This window comes from Pan paniscus, chromosome 20, assembly GCF_029289425.2.
Source record: "Pan paniscus chromosome 20, NHGRI_mPanPan1-v2.0_pri, whole genome shotgun sequence".
In the NCBI taxonomy this organism is placed as follows: domain Eukaryota; kingdom Metazoa; phylum Chordata; class Mammalia; order Primates; family Hominidae; genus Pan; species Pan paniscus.
In genome coordinates, this window is record NC_073269.2 from 25988282 (window position 1) to 26009837 (window position 21556).

Here is a 21556-nt window from a genome sequence, read left to right on the forward strand (position 1 = left end):
CCTGGCCCACAAGTTTCATTTTTATGTGACTTCTTTTTCTGTGTATAGATACTCAGTAGTGGGACTGCTGAATAAAATATTAGTTCTATGTTTAGTTCTTTTAAGAATCTCCATACTGTTTTTTTATAGTGGTTGCACTGGTTTACATTCACACCAAAAGTGTAAAAGTGTTTTTTTTTTAACCACATCCATGCCAATGTCTATTTTTTTGTTTTGTTTTAATTATGGCCATTCTTGGCAGGGCACAATGGCTCATGCTTGTAATCCCAGCACTTTGGGAGGCTGAGGTAGGTGGATCAATTGAGGTCAGGAGTTCAAGACCAGCCTGGCCAACATGGTGAAACTCCATCTCTAAAAATATATGAAAATTAGCCAGGTGTGGTGGTAGGTGCCTGTAATCCCAGCTATTCGGGAGGCTGAGGCATGAGAATTGCTTGAACCTGGGAGGCGGAGATTGCAGTGAGCCGAGATCGTACTGCACTCCAGCCTGAGCAATAGAGCAAGACTCAAGTCCCAAAAAAAAAAAAAAAAGAAAGAAAGAAAAGGCTGGGCATGGTGGCTCACACCTGTAATCTCAGCACTTTGGAAGGCCGAGGCAGGTGGATCACGAGGTCAGGAGATCAAGACCATCCTGGCTAACACGGTGAAACCCTGTCTCTACTAAAAATAAAAAAATAAAAAAAATTAGCCGGGCGTTGTGGTGGGCACCTGTAGTCCCAGCTACTCGGGAGGCTGAGGCAGGAGAATAGCATGAACCGGGGAGACAGAGCTTGCAATGAACCGAGATCGTGCCACTGCACTCCAGCCTGGGTGACAGAGCGAGACTCCATCTCAAAAAATAAAAAATTATGGCCATTCTTTTTTTTGACATGAGGTTTCACTCTTGTTGCCCTGGAGTGCAATGGCATAATCTGGCTACTCTTACAGGAGTAAGGTGGTATTGCATCGTGCTTTTGATTTACATTACAAATCAAAGTCCCATTTATTTATCTTCACTTAATTGTATTTGCTTTTGGGTTCTTGGTCATGAAGTCTTTGCCTAAGCCAATGTCTACAAAAGTTTTTCTGATGTTATCTTCTAGAATTGTTAGTTTCAGGTCTTAGATTTAAGTCTTTAATTCATCTTGAGTTGATTTTTCTATGAGAGATGAAGATCCAGTTTTATTCTTCTACATGTACCTTGCCAATTATCCCAGCATTATTTGTTGAATAGGGCATTCATTTCCCACTTTGTGCTTTTGTTTACTTTGTCAAAGATCAGCTGGCTGTTAGTATTTGGCATTATTTCTGGGTTTGTTATTCTGTTCCATTGCTCTATGTGCCTATTTTTATAACAGTACCATGATGTTTTGGTAGCTACAGCCTTGTAGTACAGTTTTAAGTTGGGTATTGTGATGCTTCTAGATTTGTTTTTTTGTTTTTTTTTTGTTTTTGCTTAGTTTTACTTTGGCTATGCGTGCTTTTCTTTGGTTCCATAAGAATTTTATAATTGTTTTTTCAAGTTCTGTGAAGAATGATGTTATTCTGATGGGAATTGCCTTGAATGTGTAGATTGCTTTTGGTAGGTTGGTCATTTTTAAAGTATTTACTCTACCCATCCATGAAAGTCAGATGTTTTTCCATTTGTTTGTGTCATCTGTGATTTCTTTCAGTAGTGTTTTGTAGATTTTCTTTTACAGACTTTTCACTTCCTCGGTTAGGTATATTTATTTATTTATTATTATTATTATTTTGAGATGGAGTTTCGCTCTCGTTGCCTAGGCTGGAGTGCAATGGCATGATCTCAGGTCACCCCGATCTCCACCTCCCAGGTTCAAGCGACTCTCCTGCCTCAGCCTCCCAAGTAGCTGAGATTACAGGCATGTGCCACCATGCCCAGCTAATTTTGTATTTTTAAAAGAGACGAGGTTTCTCCATCTTGGTCAGGCTGGTCTTGAACTCCCGACCTCAGTTTATCTGCCTGCCTAGGCCTCCCAAAGTGCTGGGATTACAGGTATGAGCCACCATGCCCTGCCATGGTTAGGTATATTTCTGATTATTTTATTTTATTTTTTGCAGCTGTTGTTAAAGACTTTGTGTTCTTAATTTGATTCTCAGCTTGGTGGCTGTTGGTGTATAGCAGTGCTACCAATTTGTGTACATTGACTTTGTATCCTGAAACTTTACTGAATTTATTTGTCACATCTAAAAGCTTTTCGGGTGAGTCTTTAGGGTTTTCTAGGTATATGATCTTATCATCAGTGAACAGTAACAGCTTCACTTCCTCTTTACCAATTTGGATGTCCTTTATTTCTTTGTCTCATCTGAATGTTCTGGCTAAGACTTCCTGTACTATGTTGGATAGAAGTGGTGAGAGTGGCCATCCTTTTCTTGTTTCAGTTCTCAGGGGGAATGCTTTCAGCTTTTCCTTGTTCAGTATATTGCTGGCTGTGGGTTTGTCAGATGACTTTTATTCCCTTAAGGTATGTCTCCTCTATGCTGATTTTGCTGAGGGTTTTAATCATTAAGGGATGCTGAATTTTGACAAAAGCTTTTTCTGTATCTATTGAGATGGTCATACAATTTTTGTTTTTAATTCAGTTTATGTGGTGTATCACATTTATTGACTTATGTACATTAAACCATTCATCCATCTCTGGTAGGAGATGCATTGTATCATTGTGTATTATCTTTTTAATATGCTATTGTATTTTGTTGGCTAGTATTTTGTTAAGAATTTTTACATCTATGATCATCAGGAATATTGGTGTGTAGTTTTCTTTTCTTGTTATGTTTTTTCCTGGTTTTGGTATTAGGGTGATATTGGCTTCATGGAATGATTTAGAAATAATTCTTTCCTACTCTATTTTTTTGAATAGTTTAAGTAGAATTGGTACCAATTCTTGTTTAAATGGCAGGTAAAATTCAGCTGTGAATCCATGTGGTCCCAGAGTATTTTTTGTTGGCAATTATTTCAATCTTGCTACTTGTTATTGATCTGCTCAGAGTTTCTATTTCTTCCTGGTTTACTCCAGGAGAATTGTATATTTCCAGAAATGTATTCACCTCTTCTAGGTTTTCTAGTTTGTGCATTTCATAATATTCATAGTAGCCTTAAATAATGTTCTGTGTTTCTGTGGGATTGCTTGTAATATATCCTGTTTTGTTTCAAATTGAGTTTATTTGAATCTTCTCTCCTTTCCTTGGTTAATCTCGCTAATGGCCTATCAATTTCATTTATATTATCAAAGAATGAACTTTTTTCATTTATCTTTTGAAATTTTTGTTTCAATTTCATTTAGTTCTGCACTGATCTTTGTGATTTATTTTTCTGCTGGGTTCGGGTTTAGTTTGTTTTTGTTTCTCTAGATTCTAGAGGTATGAGCTTAGATTTTTAAATTTGAGCTCTTTCAGACTTTTTGATGTAGGCATTGTTATGAACATTCCTTTTAGCACTGCTTTTGCTGTATTCCAGAAGTTTTGATAAGTTTTGTCACTGTTATCTTTCAGCTCAAAGAGCTTTTATATTTCCGTCTTGATTTTATTGTTGAGCAAATGATTATTCAGGAAAAGATTATTTAATTTCCATGTATTTGTATAGTTTTGAGGGTTCCTTTCATAGTTGATTTCCAGTTTTATTCCACTGTGATCTGAGCGAGTACTTGATATAATTTCAATTTTCCTAAATTTATTGAGACTTCTTTTGTGGCCTATCACATGGTCTATCTTGGATAATGTTTCATGTGCTGATAAAAAATACACATTCTGCAGTTGTTGGGTAGAATGTTCTGTAAATATGTGTTAAGTCCATTTGTTCTAGGGTATATTTTAAGTTTATTGTTTCTTTGTTGACTTTCTGTCTTGATTATCTGTCTACTGCTGTCAGTGGAGTATTGAAGTCCCCTACTATAAATGTGTTGCTGTCTATCTCATTGCATTTTTTTCTTTCTTTTTTTTTGAGATGGAGTCTCACTCTTGTTGCCCAGGCTGGAGTACAATGACACGATCTCAGCTCACTACAACCTCTGCCTCCCAGGTTCAAGCAATTCTCCTGCCTCAGCCTCCTGAGCAGCTCGGATTTCAGGCACCCGCCACAACCCCCAGCTAATTTTTTTTTTTTTTTTTTTTTTGTACTTGAGATGGAGTCTTGCTCTTGTTGCCCAGGCTGGAGTGCCATGGCACGATCTTGGCCCACTGTAACCTCCGCCTCCTGGGTTCAAGTGATTCTCCTGCCTCAGTCTCCTGAGTAGCTGGGATTACAGGCACCCACCACCACGCCTGGCTAATTTTTTGTATTTTAGTAGAGACGGGGTTTCACCATGTTGGCCAGGCTGGTCTTGAACTCCTGACCTCAAGTGATCCACCTGCCTCGGCCTCCCAAAGTGTTGGGATTATAGGCGTGAGCCACCACACCCGGCCAACTAATTTTAGTATTTTTACTAGAGACGGGGTTTCACCATGTTGGCCAGGCTGGTCTCCCAACTCCTGACATCAGATCATCCACCCGCCTTGGCATCCCAAAGTGCTGGGATTACAGTCGTGAGCCACCTCTCCCGGCTTAAAGTTTTTTTTCTTTAAAAGTTTTCAAACATTTGCTATGATGAAAAATAAATAATGTGCTGTTCAGCTTTGTTTTTTTGTTTTTTTTTTTTGAGAGAGAGTCTCGCTCTGTTGCCAGGCTGGAGTTCAGTGGCACGATCTCGGCTCACTGCAACCTCTGCCTCCTGAGTTCAAGCGATTCCCCTGCCTCAGCCTCCTGAGTAGCTGGGACTACAGGCGCCCGCCACCACGCCCAGCTAATTTTTGTATTTTTAGTAGAGATCGGTTTCACCAGGTTGGCCAGGATGATCTCAATCTCTTGACCTCGTGATCCGCCCACCTCGGCCTCCCAAAGTGCTGTGATTACAGGCATGAGCCACCACGCCCGGCCTCAGCTTTGATCTTCTAAACTCATCCTTCATCTTTTCCAAAAATTATTCCATGTCTTTTCAAAATGCTTCTCCAGTTTTGTTTTTTTTTTTTCTTGAAACAGGGTCTCACTCTATCACCCAGTTTTGCTTGCAGTGGTGTAACCAATCATGGCTCACTGCAGCCTGGACCTTCCAGGCTCAAGCAATCCTCCTGCCTCTGCCACCTAACTAGCTGCAACTACAGGCATGCACCACCATGGCTGGCTAATTTCTTCATTTTTGTCATGAAAACAAACTCTTATTATGTTACTCAGGTTGCACTGGAACTCCTGCGCTCACATAATTCTCCCATCTCAGCCTCCCAAAGTGCTAAAAATATAGGTGTGAGCCACTGTGTTCTTCTGCAAATTTTTTTTTTTTTTTAATACAGAGGCTGGCTCTGTTGCCCAGGCTGGAGTGCAGTGGCACGATCTCAGCTCACTGCAACCTCCGCCTCCCCAGTTCAAGTAATTCTCCTGTCTCAGCCTCCTGAGTAGCTGGGATTGCAGGTGCACACCACCACGTCTGGCTAATGTTTGTATTTTTAGTAGAGACAGGGTTTCACCATGTTGGTCAGGCTGCTCTGGAACTCCTGACCCCATGATCCACCCACCTTGGCCTCCCAAAGTGCAAGGATTACAGGCATGAGCCACTGCACGTGGCCTCTTCTGCAATTTCTTAAGAGGATTATTTCCAGTGATAAACAGTAGTATATGAACACAAACCTAAAAGGAATCTGACTTATTCTGTAGAAGTGTCACTCTCCAGGATTTCAAGGGTCTAGGGCAGGGCAGCTACTTTAGTAGTATGATCTATGGAGGTGCATGGGCTTTGGCGTCAGATAAAGTTGATCCTGAGTCTTATTCCAGTCACTTAGTACTCGTGGGTCTTTGGACATGTTTGTTGATGTGGAGAAGCTCTATATACCACATATGCAAAAAAGGTAGACTGATACTGATTGCAAAATGGCAGCAATTTTTCTGCCCTCTTGTATCTATGCCCATTGTCAGGTGCTTTTACAGCTGTTTCCATCAAGATCCAGAATCTGTCTTCCAAACCCTAGATCTGGCTGGCCTTATTTGCTCAGGGCAGTAGAAACTTGTGAACATGACAGTGGGCTAGTTTGGGGCCCAGGCTCAAATGGTCTTGAATACTTCTGTTTTTTGTTCAGAATGCTGCAATCTCCATGAATAAAGCCCATGTTAGCAAGCTTAAAAATAAGATACCATGAGGAGGAGAAGCAAGGTGCCCCTGTTGAGCCCCAGAAGCAGAAGATCACCCCCAGAAGTACAGCTGGCTAGTCAACAAGCAGCTGATGATACCAGTCTGAAAGAGCTCAGCTGATACCAGAAGAATGGCCCCACTCACCCAGCCTAAATGGCTGGTCATCTTAATTATAAACTAGTAAGTTTTGGATGATTTGTTATGCTGCAATAGCTAACTAATACATGCACCAGTGCAGATAGGATGCCAGGATTCAGTGACAGGTTGATTACTTGTTGCCTTCTAACAGTGGGCACCCTCTAGGTACTGATTTCTTCCCCTAATTTAAAGTTGGATGTCTTGAAAGAGAATGTTGGGTAATGCAGAAATACAGGGAGACATGTATGCATGTGATTGGTGTTTATATTCGCACAGTCCCCACACCACAGGAGAAAACAGATAACCACAGCCTCGCAATTAGGGTCAAGGCCAAATAGCAAAATAAGTTTGCCTTTAATCTATTTTCTCTGTGTCTAAACACTGGAGTCCAAGAATGTGGGCAGAACTGAAGACACAGAGTTTTTTTCTCCTAAGCTCCATCATCCTATGTTCACAGCCTAATCTCTAAAAGAAAGGTGGGCAACAGGTGGTAAGCAGTGGTTTACCTGTGGTTATTTTATTTCTGCTGCCCTCAGCTCTTTCTATGGCCACTATCTGTTCCAACCTCCGAACTGAAGACAGATGTTAGTAGGGAGAGGCCCTTCCTTCCCCTCTGGCCCTTCACACCACTGACATCAGAGCTGCCATGTGTGGCTCCTGGGTGCCTGGAATGTGCTTGGTCTGAACCGCGATATGCTAGAAAGGTAAAACACAGAGTTATTTTCAAAAATTTAGTTGCAAATATTTATATACTTCATTAATAATTACATATTCCTCACACATTAAAATGATATTTTGTATATATTAGGTTAATTACATTGTTACAATCAATTCAACCTTTTCCTTGTTGTTGTTGTTGTTGTTGTTGTTGCTGTTGTTGCAGTCTGTCACTAGGCTGGAGTGCAGTGGCGCAATCTCGGCTCACTGCAACCTCTGCCTCCCGGGTTCAAGCGATTCTCCTGCCTCAGCCTCCCCAGTAGCTGGGATTACAGGCATGCGCCACCACGCCTGGCTAATTTTTATATTTTTTTCAGTAGAGACAGGGTTTAGCCATATTGCCAGGAGGGTCTCAATCACTTGATCTCGTGATCCACCAGCCTCGGCCTCCCAAAGTGCTGGGATTACAGGCGTGAGCCACTGCGCGTGGCCTCTTGTTTCTTTATATTTTTCACCCCCCGAAACGGAGTCTCGCTCTGTCCGCCCAGGCTGGAGTGCAGTGGCGCGATCTCTGCTCACTGCAACCTCCTCCGCCTCCCGGGTTCAAGCAATTCTCCTGCCTCAGCCTCCTGAGTAGCTGGGATTACAGATGCCCACCACCACGCCCGGCTAATTTTTGTATTTTTAGTAGAGACGTGGTTTCACCATGTTAGCCAGGCTGGTCTCAAACTCCTGACCTCTTGATCTGCCCGCCTTGTACTCCTAAAGTCCTAGGATTACAGGCGTGAGCCACCGTGCCTGGCCCCTTGTTTCTTTTTAATTTTCTAGTTTGGCTACCAGAAAATTCAAAATTCACGTGGCTCACATTTTATTTCAGAGGATTACCTCCTTTTTAAAATCTCAGGCTGCCTGCTCAAAGGACCGTAAGCCAGGAAAGTAAAAAAACCCTGAAATTTTAAAACATTTGTTATTATATCCTTTTCATTTATGTATAGCCATATGATATAGTATTTACAAATGCATATGACCTTATACGCAAGGTTGAATGCAAATACCCTTTGGGGTGGGCCTATCTCAGCTCAGGGAGGAAGCCCTGCCTGAAAAGGCTGCAGCCTAGGCGGTCACTCTTTCTTCATTCAGCCCAGCATCTAATTACATCTTCTGTCAGTCAGGGCCTGAGAGGGTGGGGTTTTAAACGTTATCCAATCAGCGACGCTGGGCTGGGAACTGTCCAATCAGGGACGCAGCTTGAGCGGAGAGGACGGCTTCCGGGATGTGGCGGGATTTGTCCGCTTCTTTGTCTCTGGCTGCCGCTGGAACTCCGGATCTCGTCTTCACTGCTCTGTGTCCTCTGCTCCTAGAGGCCCAGCCTGTGGTCCTGTGACCTGCAGGTATTGGGAATCCACAGCTAAGACGCCGGGACACCCTGGAAGCCTAGAAATGGTGAGAGTGCGGGGTCCAACATCCCGAGAGAGGGGAAGGGCTGGTTGGAATCGGTGGGAAGTGGCTGTGGCGAGACTCAGGCCTCCCCGCAGTCAGCCCCACAATCTGCGCCCCGAGTTCTCCTTACCCAGCTCGGCCTCAGTCGCCTTCAGCCATAAGATGGCGGTTGCGCCGACAGCCCGGCCCCCGGGCGTCCTGTCTCTTCCCTGCATAGTGACTGTGCCCTTGCCTGGAGCCCTCTCTGGGGAATCTCTGCACCCGCAGCGCCGCTTCGCTACCGGATTGTGCAGGGACCGTGGGAGGGTCGTCAGGGGAGAATCCTGACTTGGGGTGCGGGTTCATGAATGGGAAGAGGTTTGTTCCGTGGGGTTCCCAGTTCCTATTATCTCCTATTAAAAGTTAATGGGAGTCACTGCAAAAATATTAAAAGAATTTAATCAAAGAGTGGTTCTAGGCTGGGCGCGGTGGCTCACGCCTGTAATCCCAGCACTTTGGAAGGCCGAGGTGGGCGGATCAGAGGTCAGGAGATCAAGACCATCCTGGCTAACACGGTGAAACCCCGTCTCTACTAAAAATACAAAAAATGAGCCGGGCGTGGTGGCGGGCGCCTGTAGTCCCAGCTACTCAGGAGGCTGAGGCAGGAGAATGGCGTGAACCCGGGAGGCGGAGCTTGCAGTGAGCCGAGATCGTGCCACTGCACTCCAGCTGGGCGACAGAGCGAGACTTTTGTCTCAAAAAAAAAATTAACTTATTAAATAATTTAATCAAAAAGTGGTTCTAGAATTGTAGAGCACCAAGCTGTGGTTTGTAGTTTGTGGTCTATGGGAGAGGCTTGAAAGAAAGTCTTTTGTAAAATGCATGATGAAGAAAACCAAATTTAGTAATTGGTTAGGTACAGTTACGTGGTTTTTTAATTTGTACATTAAAGGTGAAAATTTCCTGGTTATGTAATCGGAGCTCAATTGGCAGTTTATAGTAGGTGAAGCCTGAATTTTGTTTCTCTGAATTTAGTAATTAAAAATAATGCGCCTGAGTTAGATTTTTTAAATTGAAGTAGGAACCCAGGGACTAGAGAAACCTCAGTCTAATTGCCTGCCACTTAATTATTTTCACACTCCACAGGGAACTGATTTTCTGCGGCATTTTTCACCTGGGTCCCAATCAGGGTCTTAAGTCTAACCCCCATCCCTCATTACTCCAACCTCATTCTTGCTTGCAGTAAGATACTAAATTTCCAATTTCTTCTGGGGTTCCCAAATGCCAGCTTTTCCTCCCTAATTCACATTATCACGTATTTGTGTTTTTTTGTTTGTTTTGTTTTGTTTTTGAGATGGAGTCTCGCTCTGTCTCCCAGGCTGGAGTGCAATGGCGCGATCTCGGCTCACCTCAACCTCCGCCTCCCGGATTTAAACAATTCTCCCACTTCAGCCTCCCTAGTAGCTGGGATTACAGGTGCGCGCCATCATACCTGGCTAATTTTTGTGTTTTTGTAAAGACGGGGGTTTCACCATGCTGGCCAGGCTGGTCTCGAACTCCTGACCTCAGGTGATCCGCCCGCATCAGCTTGCCAAAGTGCTGGGATTACAGGCGTGAGCCACCGGGCCTGGCCACTTATTTTGTAGTGTACTTTTTTATACCGTATTTTAATTAATTATTTTTTGGCAAGGCATTAAATGGTGCTTTTTTCTTTTCTTTTCTATTTTTTTTGAGACGGAGTTTCACTCTTGTTGCAAAGGCACATTCTCGGCTCACCACAGCCTCCGCCTCCGGGTTCACGAGGTTCTCATGCCTCAGCCTCCCAAGTAGCTGGGTTTACAGGCATGCACCACCACGCCCAGCTGATTTTGTATTTTTAGAAGAGATAGGGTTTCTCCATGTTGGTCAGGCTGGTCATGAACTCCCGACCTCAGGTGATCCGCCCGCCTTGGCCTCCCGAAGTGCTGGGATTACAGGTGTGAGCCACTGCGCCCTGCATAAATGGTGTTTTGGGGGTTTTTTTGTTTGTTTTTTGTTTTGAGACGGAGTTTTGCTCTTGTTGCCCAGGCTGGAGTACAGTGGCATGGTCTCGGCTCACCGCAACTTCTGCCTCCCGGGTTCAGGCGATTCTCCTGCCTCAGCCTCCGAGTAGCTGGGATTACAGGCATGTGCCAGCCACCACGCCCGGCTAATTTTTTATTTTTAGTAGAGACAGGGTTTCTCTATGTTGGTCAGGCTGGTCTCGAACTCCTGACCTCAGGTGATCCGCCCGCCTCGGCCTCCCAAAGTGTGGGGATTACAGGCGTGAGCCACCACACCCAGACAAATGGTACTTTTAAGAAGGTTTGTTATCTGTTTGTAAATATTTTCCATGAAAAGAAAGCAAATAATAATCCCCTGACACTGTGTTGCAAAAAATCTCTGTGTGTCTTTTCCTTTTATCTTTCTAGGCACAGAGATGTTATCGGAATTTTTTTGGGTCAGAGTTCTGCTTTGGAAAATTTATGGGGTGATGTGTCCTCAACCACCGTTTAGTTTTTTCCCGGTCCTGGGTTTCAGTATTATCTGGGGATAAACCGAGATATCTGCCATGGTTATGTCAGCTAGAGTGTCTAGTGGATATCAGCTTCTGGTTTATTTTCTCCCATAGGACAACCTGAGGTATGGAGTGTATCCTGTCAAGGGGGCAAGTGGATACCCTGGGGCTGAGAGGAATCTTCTGGAGTACTCTTATTTTGAAAAGGTAACCCCTTGATATATTAAAATTGTCTTTGGGACCAGCTTGACAAACATGCTCTACTAAAAATACAAAAAACTTAGCCAAGCATGGTGGTGCATGCCTGAATTTCCAGCTACTCGGGGTTGCTGAGGCAGGACAATCACTTGAACCCGGGAGGCAGAGGTTGTGGTGAGCCGAGATCCTGCCATTGCACTCTAGCCTGGGCAACAAGAGCGAAACTCCATCTAATAATAATAATAATGATAATAATAATAATAATAATAAATAAATTGTCTTCTACCAACCCTGCTTCCATTTCATGGAGACAAATTGCTTGTCAGCCAATCAGATGCTGGTAATGAGGAGCAAACACAGTAATAACTTCTGCCCCCTGGATTCTGTAAGGGAGCAGAAGAATAGTGAAATAAATATAGTAAAAGAAAAAGAGTAAAAAACAGTGAAAAATATGTGACCAAAAAAATAGTATCCCGAAAGACAAACAACAAAAACAACAACAAACTGACTCCAGTGAGATGGTGTAAGAACTTGCAAAGTAAAATGCACCTAGGGCAGTCACCGAAAAATAGTGCAGTGTCTCCTGAATGGGTGGTTCTTGAGCACATAAGTGAGCAGGAGTGGGTGGAAGGATCTCTCATCTGATTAAATGGCCTGACTTGAAACGTGAGTCAGACACATCTGTTATTTAACCAGCACTGCCATTCCTGGATTTGTCACCTTGAAGAGATTTGTTCACTTATTTTCACCTGTTTTTTAGCTGTAAGGTTACATTATATTAGTAGGGCTTGAAAGGTAGAAAAATATTTACAAAGGGCATAAAAGACGTGGGATTCAAAAAAATTAATCATATATTTCATTTGTTAAAAATTTTCACTTACCTTTTTCTTTCCCAGAGTGAGTTTACAAGTTTTCTCAGGTGTAGTTTTTAATGGCTGGGTGATTTCAAACAGAATTTCAAGCTTAGCTTTCAGAATGCTACCAAGAAAAAGAAGAGGAAAAATCTCTATTCCATTTTTGCCGTAGAAAATGAATACGTTTTCACAAGAAAATGTGGTAGATAATTGGTGAGTTACATAGATTCATGAAAACATCAGTTCCTTTTTTTGGCAGGGTAAATTTTTGACAGCAAATATCTCTCTTCAAATTCTGTTATCTTGATTTCTGAGTTTTATGCTAAATTTTATGAGATGAAACTTGGTATTGCCTGGAAGTGTTTCCATATGACTAAATGTTTGCTGCATGATTTTTAATGGAATTAATAAAATAATACATTTATTTTCTGATAGAAATACTTTTGCTTTTCTTATTAAGGTATAAAATGTAAGCACCTTAAAATTTTCTTCCCTTATAGGAATACTGTGTTTGAGTAATTTTTTTGGATTTTTCAAACAACTTAGTTTCAAAAACCAAGTGAGCAACTCAAACATGGAAATTAAAGCTTGAGCCCAGAGACTCAGAGCTAAGGCTTATATTGAGACTGTAAAAGTAGGTTATTAAAGGTCCAGCTAGTTTTTTCTGGAGTGCCTCTCCTGCAGATGTTCTAGCCTGCTCACTCCAGTCATGGAAGAAGGCTTTCTGTTGAGAGAAGCTACAGAGTCCTGGAAAGCTGCAGGCAGATGAGTTAAGGTTAAGACAAAAGGGGACTGGGAGGGTCTTACTGACCGTGTAGTTGTTTTAAGGCAGTTTCTAGACTTTGTTATATGTTATAAAGTTAATTTCTGTTAAAAAATTTGAATTCCAGACCCAGGCACGGTGGTTCATACCTGTAATCCCTGCACTTTGGGAGGCCAAGGTAGGCGGATCACCTGAGGTCAGGAGTTTGAGACCAGCCTGACCAATATAGTGAAACCCCATCTCTACTAAAAATACAAAAATTAACTGGGCGTGGTGATGGGTGCCTATAATCCAGCTATTCTGGAGGCTGAGACAGGAGAAATGGTTGAACCCAGGAGTCGGAGGTTGCAGTGAGCCGATAACGGTCCCACTGCACTCCAGACTGGGTGACAGAGTGACACTCCATTTCAAAAAAAAAAAAAAATTGAATTCTAGAGCCGGGCATGGTGGCTCATGTCTGTAATCCCAGCACTTTGTGATGCTGAGGCGGGCATACCACCTGATGTCAGGAGTTCGAGACCAACCTGACCAATATGGTGAAACCCTGTCTCTACTAAAAATACAAAAATAATCCAGGCGTGGAGATGTGCACCTGTAGTCCCAGTGACTTAGGAGCCTGAGACAGGAGAAATGCTTGAACCCAGGAGATGGAGGTTGCAGTGAGCCGAGATCATGCCACTGCACTCTAGCCTGGGCAACAGAGCGAGAATCCGTCTCAAAAAAAAAAAAAAAAAAAAGAATTCAAAAAGAGCATTGCAACAGGAGGAATACCAATTATAAAAATTTTAAGGAACGCAATTTTAGGTAGACAAGGGCTTTTTTTCATAGAGTGGAGCCTACAAGATTAGAAAGAATGGAGGAGAATGGCAAACGGGGGGTTAAAAAATCAGATTTCAGATCAGAGAATGTTTTATCCTGAAGTCAGCATGTTCTTAGGAGGGATATAGAATGAAATTGTATAATGGCTCAGATTGAGGGTAGCTCAAAGTTCAGTAGCCTGTGAAAAATTTTATTTAGACCACTGAAGACAAATACAGCTGACTCTTTTAATAAGAAAAAGAAGAAAAGGTGCCAAGTTTTTACCAAAAAAGGGTCCCAATCCAAACCCCAAGAGAGGGTCCTTGGATTTCACTCTAGAAAAGAATTCTGGGTAAGTTCATTGAATAAAATGAAAGGAAGTTTATTAAGAAAGTAAAGAAATAAGAGAATTGCTTACGCCATAGGCAGAGCAGTCCGGAGGCCTACTGGTTGCCCATTTTATGGTTCTTTCTTTTTTTTTTTTTTTTTTTGAGAGGGAGTCTTGCTCTGTTGTGAGGCTGGAGTGCAGTGGCATGATCTCGACTCATGGCAACTTCTGCCTTCCGGGTTCAAGTGATTCTCCTGCCTCAGCCTCCTGAGTGACTGGGACTACAGGCATCCACCACCATACCCAGCTAATTTTTTTTTTTTTTTTTTTTTTAGTAGAGACAGGGTTTCACTGTGATGGCCAGGATGGTCTCCATCTCTTGACCTCATGATCCACCCGCTTTGGCCTCCCAAAGTGCTGGGATTACAGGCATGAGCCACTGCACCCAGCCAGTTATTTCTTGATTATATGCTAAACAAGGGGTGGATTATTTATCCCCATTGTAGACCATATAGGGTAACTTCCTGATGTTTCCATGGCATTTGTAAACTGTCATGGCACTGGTGGGAGTGTAGCAGTGAGGATGAGCAGAGGTCACACTCATTGCCATCTTGGTTTTGTTGGGTTTTATCCTGCTCCTTACTGCAAGCTGTTTTGCCAGCCAGGTCTTTATGACCTGTATCCTGTGCTGACTTCCTATCTTATCCTGTGACTTAGAATGCCTAACCATCTGGGAATTCAGCCCAGTAGGTTTCAGCCCTATTTTACCCACCCCCTATTCAAAATGGATTTGCCCTGGTTCAATATGCCTGACATTTCCTCCCTCTTTTGTACAAAAAAAAACCCTTAATCATAAGGGTTACAGAGGAATGAAAATTCATCTTCTGTAACTACTTCATGCTGTATAGGGGCGATGATATTCTTGCTTAACTATTAGAGTCTTTTGTATTTGAGGTTGAGAGGAGCTCAATTGAAACTCATCAGTATGTGAGGGCCATTCATAACTGTTGAGTTTCAAAAAAGGGGTTATCTCAAAGATTAGTAAGTGTTTAATTTAAGAAAACATCTAGGCTGGGCGTGGTAGCTCATGCCTGTAATCCAAGTACTCTGAGAAGCCGAGGCGGGTGGATCGCTTGAGGTCAGGAGTTCAAGACCAGCCTGACCAAATGACGAAACCCTGTCTCTACCAAAAATACAAAAAATTAGCCAGGCATGGTAGGGCGCGCCTATAATCCCAGGTACTCAGGAGGCTGAGGCAGGAGAATCGCTTGAACCCGGGAGGCAGAAGTTGCAGTGAGCCAAGATCGCGCCACTGCACTCTAGTCTGGGTGACAGAGGGAGCCTCCATCTCAAAAAAAAAAAAAAGAATAGGAAACATCCAGAAAGTTTATCCTGCATTTCTACACACAGAGTACAACTGCAATATATTTTACAAGTTCAGGCAGCCGCTTCTTGGTAGCAAAAGGGTCGTTTCCAGAAGTCCTATCAGCTCTCAAGTTTCCCCTTTTGGAGGGGAAAGAGCTCCCCATGTCCTAATTCTGTCACTCATAGACACCAGCAAACAGTGCAAGACAGATTAATCCAAAAAGAATAGCAATTAACATCCAGTGGTGTGAAACCAGTTCTTAGTTGAGAGAGACTTTACTGAGAGCGGTCTCTAACCTACATCTTAGGAAGGACTATAACCTTCCTAAGTTGGGCCTTGAATCCAAGTACAGTCAAGCATCCTTGCCTTGTTTTAGAGGCTCCTTTAACCCACACTGTCTTAGGAGAGACTCTGACTTTCCTAAGTTGTGCCTCCAACCTAATCTCATCCTTTACCCAGGTATATGGACTCAAAGTCAGCCAATTGGTATCCACAGATAATTTTTCTGGGGGAGGGACAGAAGTCTCTTCAGTATAGTCCTTTTGTGGTTGCCAGGAAAATGTTACTAGAAAGAAGTCTTGATCCATACCCCAAGAGAGGGTTCTTGTATCTTACTCAAGAAAGAATTCAGGGCAAGTCATAAAGTGAAAGCAAATTTATTGAGAAAGTAAAGAAATAAAAGAAATGGCTTTCTCCATAGGCTGGTTGCGCATTTTTATGTTTATTTTTAAATTATATGCTAAATAAAAGGTGGATTATTTATATATCTCCTTTTTAGACCTTTACGATGTAACATCCTGATGTTGCCATGGCATTTGTAACCTCTCATGGCACTGGTGGGAGGGTAACGGAGAATGACCAGAGGTCACTCTCATCACCATCTTGGTTTTGGTGGCTTTTATCCCACTTCTTTACTGCAAGCTATTTTATCAGCCAGATCTTTGTGACCTGTATCTTGTGCTGACCTCCTATCTCATCTTGTGACTTAGAATACCTAACCATCTGGAAATGCAGCCTGGTAGGTCTCATCCTTATTTTACTCAGCCCCTATTCAAAATGGATGCTGTGTACCTCTGACAGATTCTGTGTCTGGCTGTGTAATAAATAAGGAAAGAGAGCACCATCTAAGTCATAATGGGAAGGGTATTTCTTTCTATAAACTGTTCCTGAAGAACACAAAGGATGAAGAATTTTATTAATCACAGCTATTTACTAGGGTTATGTATGTGTTTCATCTTTCTACATCTTTTTTTGTCCTATACATTTCTTCTATTTGACTTTCCTCAGTTGTATATTTTATAATAAACTGGTAAACATAACTACAGTGTTTTTCTGAGTTCTGTGAGTAGCTCGATCAGATAATTGAACTTGAGAAAGGGCTCAGGAGTCCCCAGTTTTTAAACAGTAGCTCAGACACATAGATGGGCCTATGGGGTTTGTGACTGGCATCTGCAGTGAGGACAATGTTGTGAGACTGAGCCCTGAATCAGGGTCTGTGCTTACTCTGGGTGGTGTCAGAATTCAAATGTTAGACATTGAGTTGGTGTTAGAGAATTGCTTGATGTTCAGCAAATGCTACAGATTTGGTGCCAGAAGAAAGATACCACAGACGCCTGGCCTGCAGTGGAACTCCAGGTGTCTGAAAATGGAAGGCTCTGCTCTCAGTGGAACTCCAGGTGTCTGAAAATGGAAGGCTCTGCTCTCCTGTACACAGACTGTCATACTGCCCGTTGTCCTGTGATTCCAGGTCTCCTCTTAGGGTGAGAGAATGAAATCTCAGAGGAAAGGAGATCTAATGACAGACCCTCTGTCTCACAGCTGCCACCACAGGATTCCCACCCACTCACAAACACACCCACTAGACATTGATGTGTCCACACTCCTCCCAGGACTAGGCACCACCATCAGGAACTTCACCACAGCATATTTGATCCTAGGGTTTCTTGCCAAAAAGACGCAAAAGTGTCTACAACTTTCCTGGCATATCCCCACTGTATCTGCAGCAGTAACCTGTTTTCTCCATCTACCTAGCATTATGGAGCACCTGTTCATAATCTCATCTGCCTGCATGGACACAGAAATAAATCAGAGTACAGCCCCACTGGGACCACGATCTGTAGAACAAACAGTTCTTTCCAGTTATATTGCACTCTTCTGCATGCATGGGTTTTTCTTAACTTTTCTTTTTGGTTCAGGCATACACGTGCAGGTTTGTTATATAGGTAAAATTGTTTCATGGGGGTTTGTTGTAGATTATTTTGTCAGTGAGTTCCTAAACATAGCACCAAAGAGGTATTTTTTTCTGATCCTCTTTGTCCTTTTATCCTTCATCCCCAACCAGGCCTCCATGACTGTTCCTTCTTTATGTCCATGTGTTCTTATTATTTAGCTCTTCCTTATAAATGGTGACATGCATTTGGTTTTCTGTTTTGCATTAATTTTCTAAGAATAATGGTCTCCAGCTCCATCCATATTGCTGCAAAGGACTGAATCTTGGTGTTTTTTGTTTGTTTGCTTGTTTTTTGAGACAAACTCTTTTTTTTTTCTTTTTTTTGAGACGTAGTTTTGCTCTTGTTGTCCAGGCTGGAGTGCAATGGTGCGATCTCGGCTCACTGCAACCTCAGCCTCCCAGGTTCAAACAATTCTGCCTCAGCCACCCGAGTAGCTGGGACTACAGGTGCATGCCACCAAGCCCTGCTAATTTTTTTATTTTTAGTAGAGATGGGATTTCACCATGTTGCTCAGGATGGTCTTGATTTCCTGACCTTGTGATCTGCCCACATCAGCCTCCCAAAGTGCTGGGATTACAGACAGAAGCCAAAGCGCCCAGCCAGACAAATTCTTACTCTGTTGCTCAGGCTGGAGTACAATGGTGTGATCTCTGCTTACTGCAACCTCCACCTCCCAAGTTCAAGTGATTCTCCTGCCTCAGCCTCCCGAGTAGCTGGGATTACAGATACTTGCCACGACGCCCAGCTGATTTTTTGTATTTTTAGTAGACACAGGGTTTTAGTATATTGGCCAGGCTGGTCTTGAACTCCTGATCTCAAGTAATCCATCTGCGTCAGCCTCCCAAAGTGTTGGGATTATAGGCATGAGCCACAGCGCCTGGCTTTGTGTTTTTATATGGCCACATAGTCTTCCTTGATTTTTATGTACCATATTTTATTTTGATTAAATCTTTATTTTATTTTTGGAGACAGTGTCTCACTCTGTCACATAGGATGGAATGCAGTGGTGTGATCTTGGCTCACTTCAGCCTCAACCTCCAAGGCTCAAGGTTTAAGGAATCCTCCTACCTTAGCCCCTTAAGTAACTGGAACTATAGGCTCACACCATCACGCCTAATTTTTCTTTTTTTATTTTTTGTAGAGATACGGCTTTGCCATGTTGCCCAGGCTGGTCTTTAACTCTTGAGCTAAGGCATTCCACCTGCCTTAATCTCCTAAAGTGCTGGCATTACAAGCGTGAGCCACCTCATGCTACCATATTATATTTTTTCAATCTAGTCTACCATCAATAGGCAATTAGGTTTATTCCGTGTCTTTGTTATTGTGGACAGTGGTGAAATGAACATGCATGTTTTAAGTTTTGCATTTAAGTCTTCAATTCAGGTTGAGTTGATTTTTATATATAGTGTAAGGAAGGGGACCAGTTTCAGTCTTCTACATAGTGCTAGCTAGTTATTCCAGCACCATTTATTAAATACAGAATTCTTTTCATATTCCTGTCAGGTTTGTCAAAGATCAGATGGTTGGAGGTGTGTGGCATTATTTCTGGGCTCTCTATTCTGTTGCATTGTTCTATGAGTCTGTTTTTATGCCAGTATAATGCTGCTTTGGTTACTGTAATGTAGTTTGAAGAGGGGCAATGTAATGCTTCCAGCTTCATTCTTTTTTTTTTTTTTTTTTGAGACATAGTCTCGCACTCTCTCGCAGGCTGGAGTGCTATGGCATGATCTCAGCTTACTGCAACCTCCACCTCCTGGATTCAAGTGATTCTCCTGCCTCGCCCTCCTGAGTAGCTGGGATTACAAGCACACACCACCATGCCTGGCTAATTTTCGTATTTTTAGTAGAGATTGGGTTTTACCATGTTGGTCACACTGGTCTTGAACTCCTGACCTCATGATCCGCCAACCTCGGCCTCCCAAAGTGCTGGGATTACAGGTGTGAGCCACCATGCCCATAATGGTTGAAAGCTTTTTAAACATCTATTGAAATAACTTTGTGGTTTTTATCTTTAATTGTGTTTACATGATGAGTAACATTTATTAATTGTATGTTGAACCAACCTTTTATTTCAGAGATACAGCCAAGTTGATCATAGTGCATTAGCTTTTTGATGTTCTCCTGGATTTGGTTTGCCAGTATTTTGTTGATATTTTCATCAATGTTCATTAAAAATATTGGCCTCAAGTTTTCTATTTTTTGTTTTATATTTGCCAGATTTTGGTATCAGAATAATGCTATTTTTATAGAATAAGTTGGAAAGAAGTCCCCTTTTCTCAATCTTTTGAAATAATATTAGTAGAAGTGGTACCAACTCTTATTTTTACATCTGGTGGAATTCAGCTGTAAATTTTTCTGATTCTTTGTTGTTTTTGGTGGGTAGGCTATTTATTACTAATTCAATTTTGGAGCTCGTTATTGGTATATTCAGGGATTCAATTTCTTATTTGTTCAGTCTTTGGAGGATGTATCTTTGCTCCAAGGTTACAATCCTCAAGCTTGGCCCAGATGAAGTCTCTACTTATATTCATGTTGCCTCAGTTTTTTTCTTTTAGGTAGACATATTACTTAGAATGTGCTAGAGCAGCCTCTATGAAGGGATCTCTTCTTTGATTGTACTCGGCTTGCTGTAATGCCCAAGGATGCAGAGTCAGGCTAACCCCACCTAGAACCTGCACATAAGTTCTGGCCTCTGCCTGGGATTTACAAGACAGGGCCAGACTTTGGATTGAGAATGTACTGAAAACCAACAAAAGGCATTTTCTGTATTGTGAGATGTCAGTCTAGAAATCTTAAAGCCCCCATTTGAGAGTGTGGCTCTTTAAGCTTTTCAATCTTGTTCAGTGACCTGCTACAATATATGAGAGGCTCCCGGTGTACATAGAATCTGATGATAGAATCTGTAAGTGTAAACAAGAATGAGAGATCAAGGCCACAAAGTATCCAGAGCCATAACCACAACTATACCTACCGGTAATTGTGATATTGGAGTAAAGTATTCTCGTCCTTCTTCTTACCCAAAAGCTAGCAGAAATCAGGATAGGTGACCCAGGTTCTGGGGCTCCACCAAGGCAGTTCCATTTTCTATTTAGAATCAGCCTGAGTTTCTCCAGCCTGGCTTATCACTGGGCCATCAGCCCTGGGTCACTGGGAATCCTCTCCTAATCACCTGGGTGTCCTTAAGACATTTGAGGATGTCAAGGGTAGAATTATGTCAGGCTAACAAGAATGATTAATTCTGTTTCTGTCTCGTTGTAAGAGAAAGGAGACATCCTGTGTTTTTTTCTCCCTCATACAAGAGATAACTTTGGTTGTTACCCAGATGAGAGTTTCTCAAGTTTTCTGGTACTAGGGTGAAAGACAAAGAGGAGGTCTGGTGACTCAAACAAACTAATTGCTTCCACTTCATATGGTCATTCAAAAAATAGATGAAGCAGTCAAGGTCCCTACCATCCAGGAAATTTTAGTCTAGACTAGCAACTGGATACATGGTTGAATTAAGCATTATATGGTTGGTACAGTGAATAGAAGTGTGCAAAAAAACCTTGGTCCACTTCTTTTTAATATTGTTGTGACTTCTGAAGTTATCACCTGAAGGTATATTTATGGACTGAAGAGTTGTTATTATTATTTGTGTTTCTTTTACTTTTCTAAGAATACATATTTATCTTCTAATAAAATTATCCTAGAAAACTTTAAAAGATCCGTTTAAATTGCTTATTAGTATACGTTATAAAATTGACAGCAGTGGCAAAAATAGATTAGTGTTACATAAACTCTGGGATTTAACTTTTTTTTTCTTTTTTCTTTTTTAGACGGAGTTTCGCTCTTGTTGCCCAGGCTGGAGTGCAATGGCGCGATCTCAGCTCACCTCAACCTCCGCCTCCCGGGTTCAAGCGATTCTCCTGCCTCAGCCTCCCGAGTAGCTGGGATTATAGGCATGCACCACCACCCCGGCTAATTTTGTATTTTTAGTAGAGACGGGGTTTCTCCATGTTGGTCAGGCTGGTCTTGAACTCCCGACCTCAGGTGACCTACCTACCTCGACCTCCCAAAATGCTGGGATTACAGGCATGAGCCACTGTGCCAGGCTGGGATTTAAGTTTTTCTTAGGTA

At 42.3% G+C, this 21556-nt stretch overlaps 1 protein-coding gene across 8 annotated transcripts in view; it reads left to right on the top strand.

Moving 5' to 3' along the window:
* Nucleotides 1–8003: 8003 nt before the first annotated feature.
* The window catches only part of ZNF738 (zinc finger protein 738), a 29736-nt gene continuing 16183 nt past the window's right edge, over nucleotides 8004–21556 (top strand). For 7 of the 8 annotated variants that reach the window (XM_034945658.4, XM_034945652.3, XM_034945654.3 and 4 more), the window contains exons 1-2: nucleotides 8186–8390; nucleotides 11017–11109. In XM_034945658.4, coding sequence (XP_034801549.1) covers nucleotides 8388–8390; nucleotides 11017–11109 — 96 coding nt within the window. In that variant the 5' untranslated portion in view covers nucleotides 8186–8387. Of the gene's footprint in view, nucleotides 8391–11016; nucleotides 11110–21556 lie in introns of all 8 variants that reach the window. The other variant, XM_034945651.3, reaches the window with a different exon arrangement.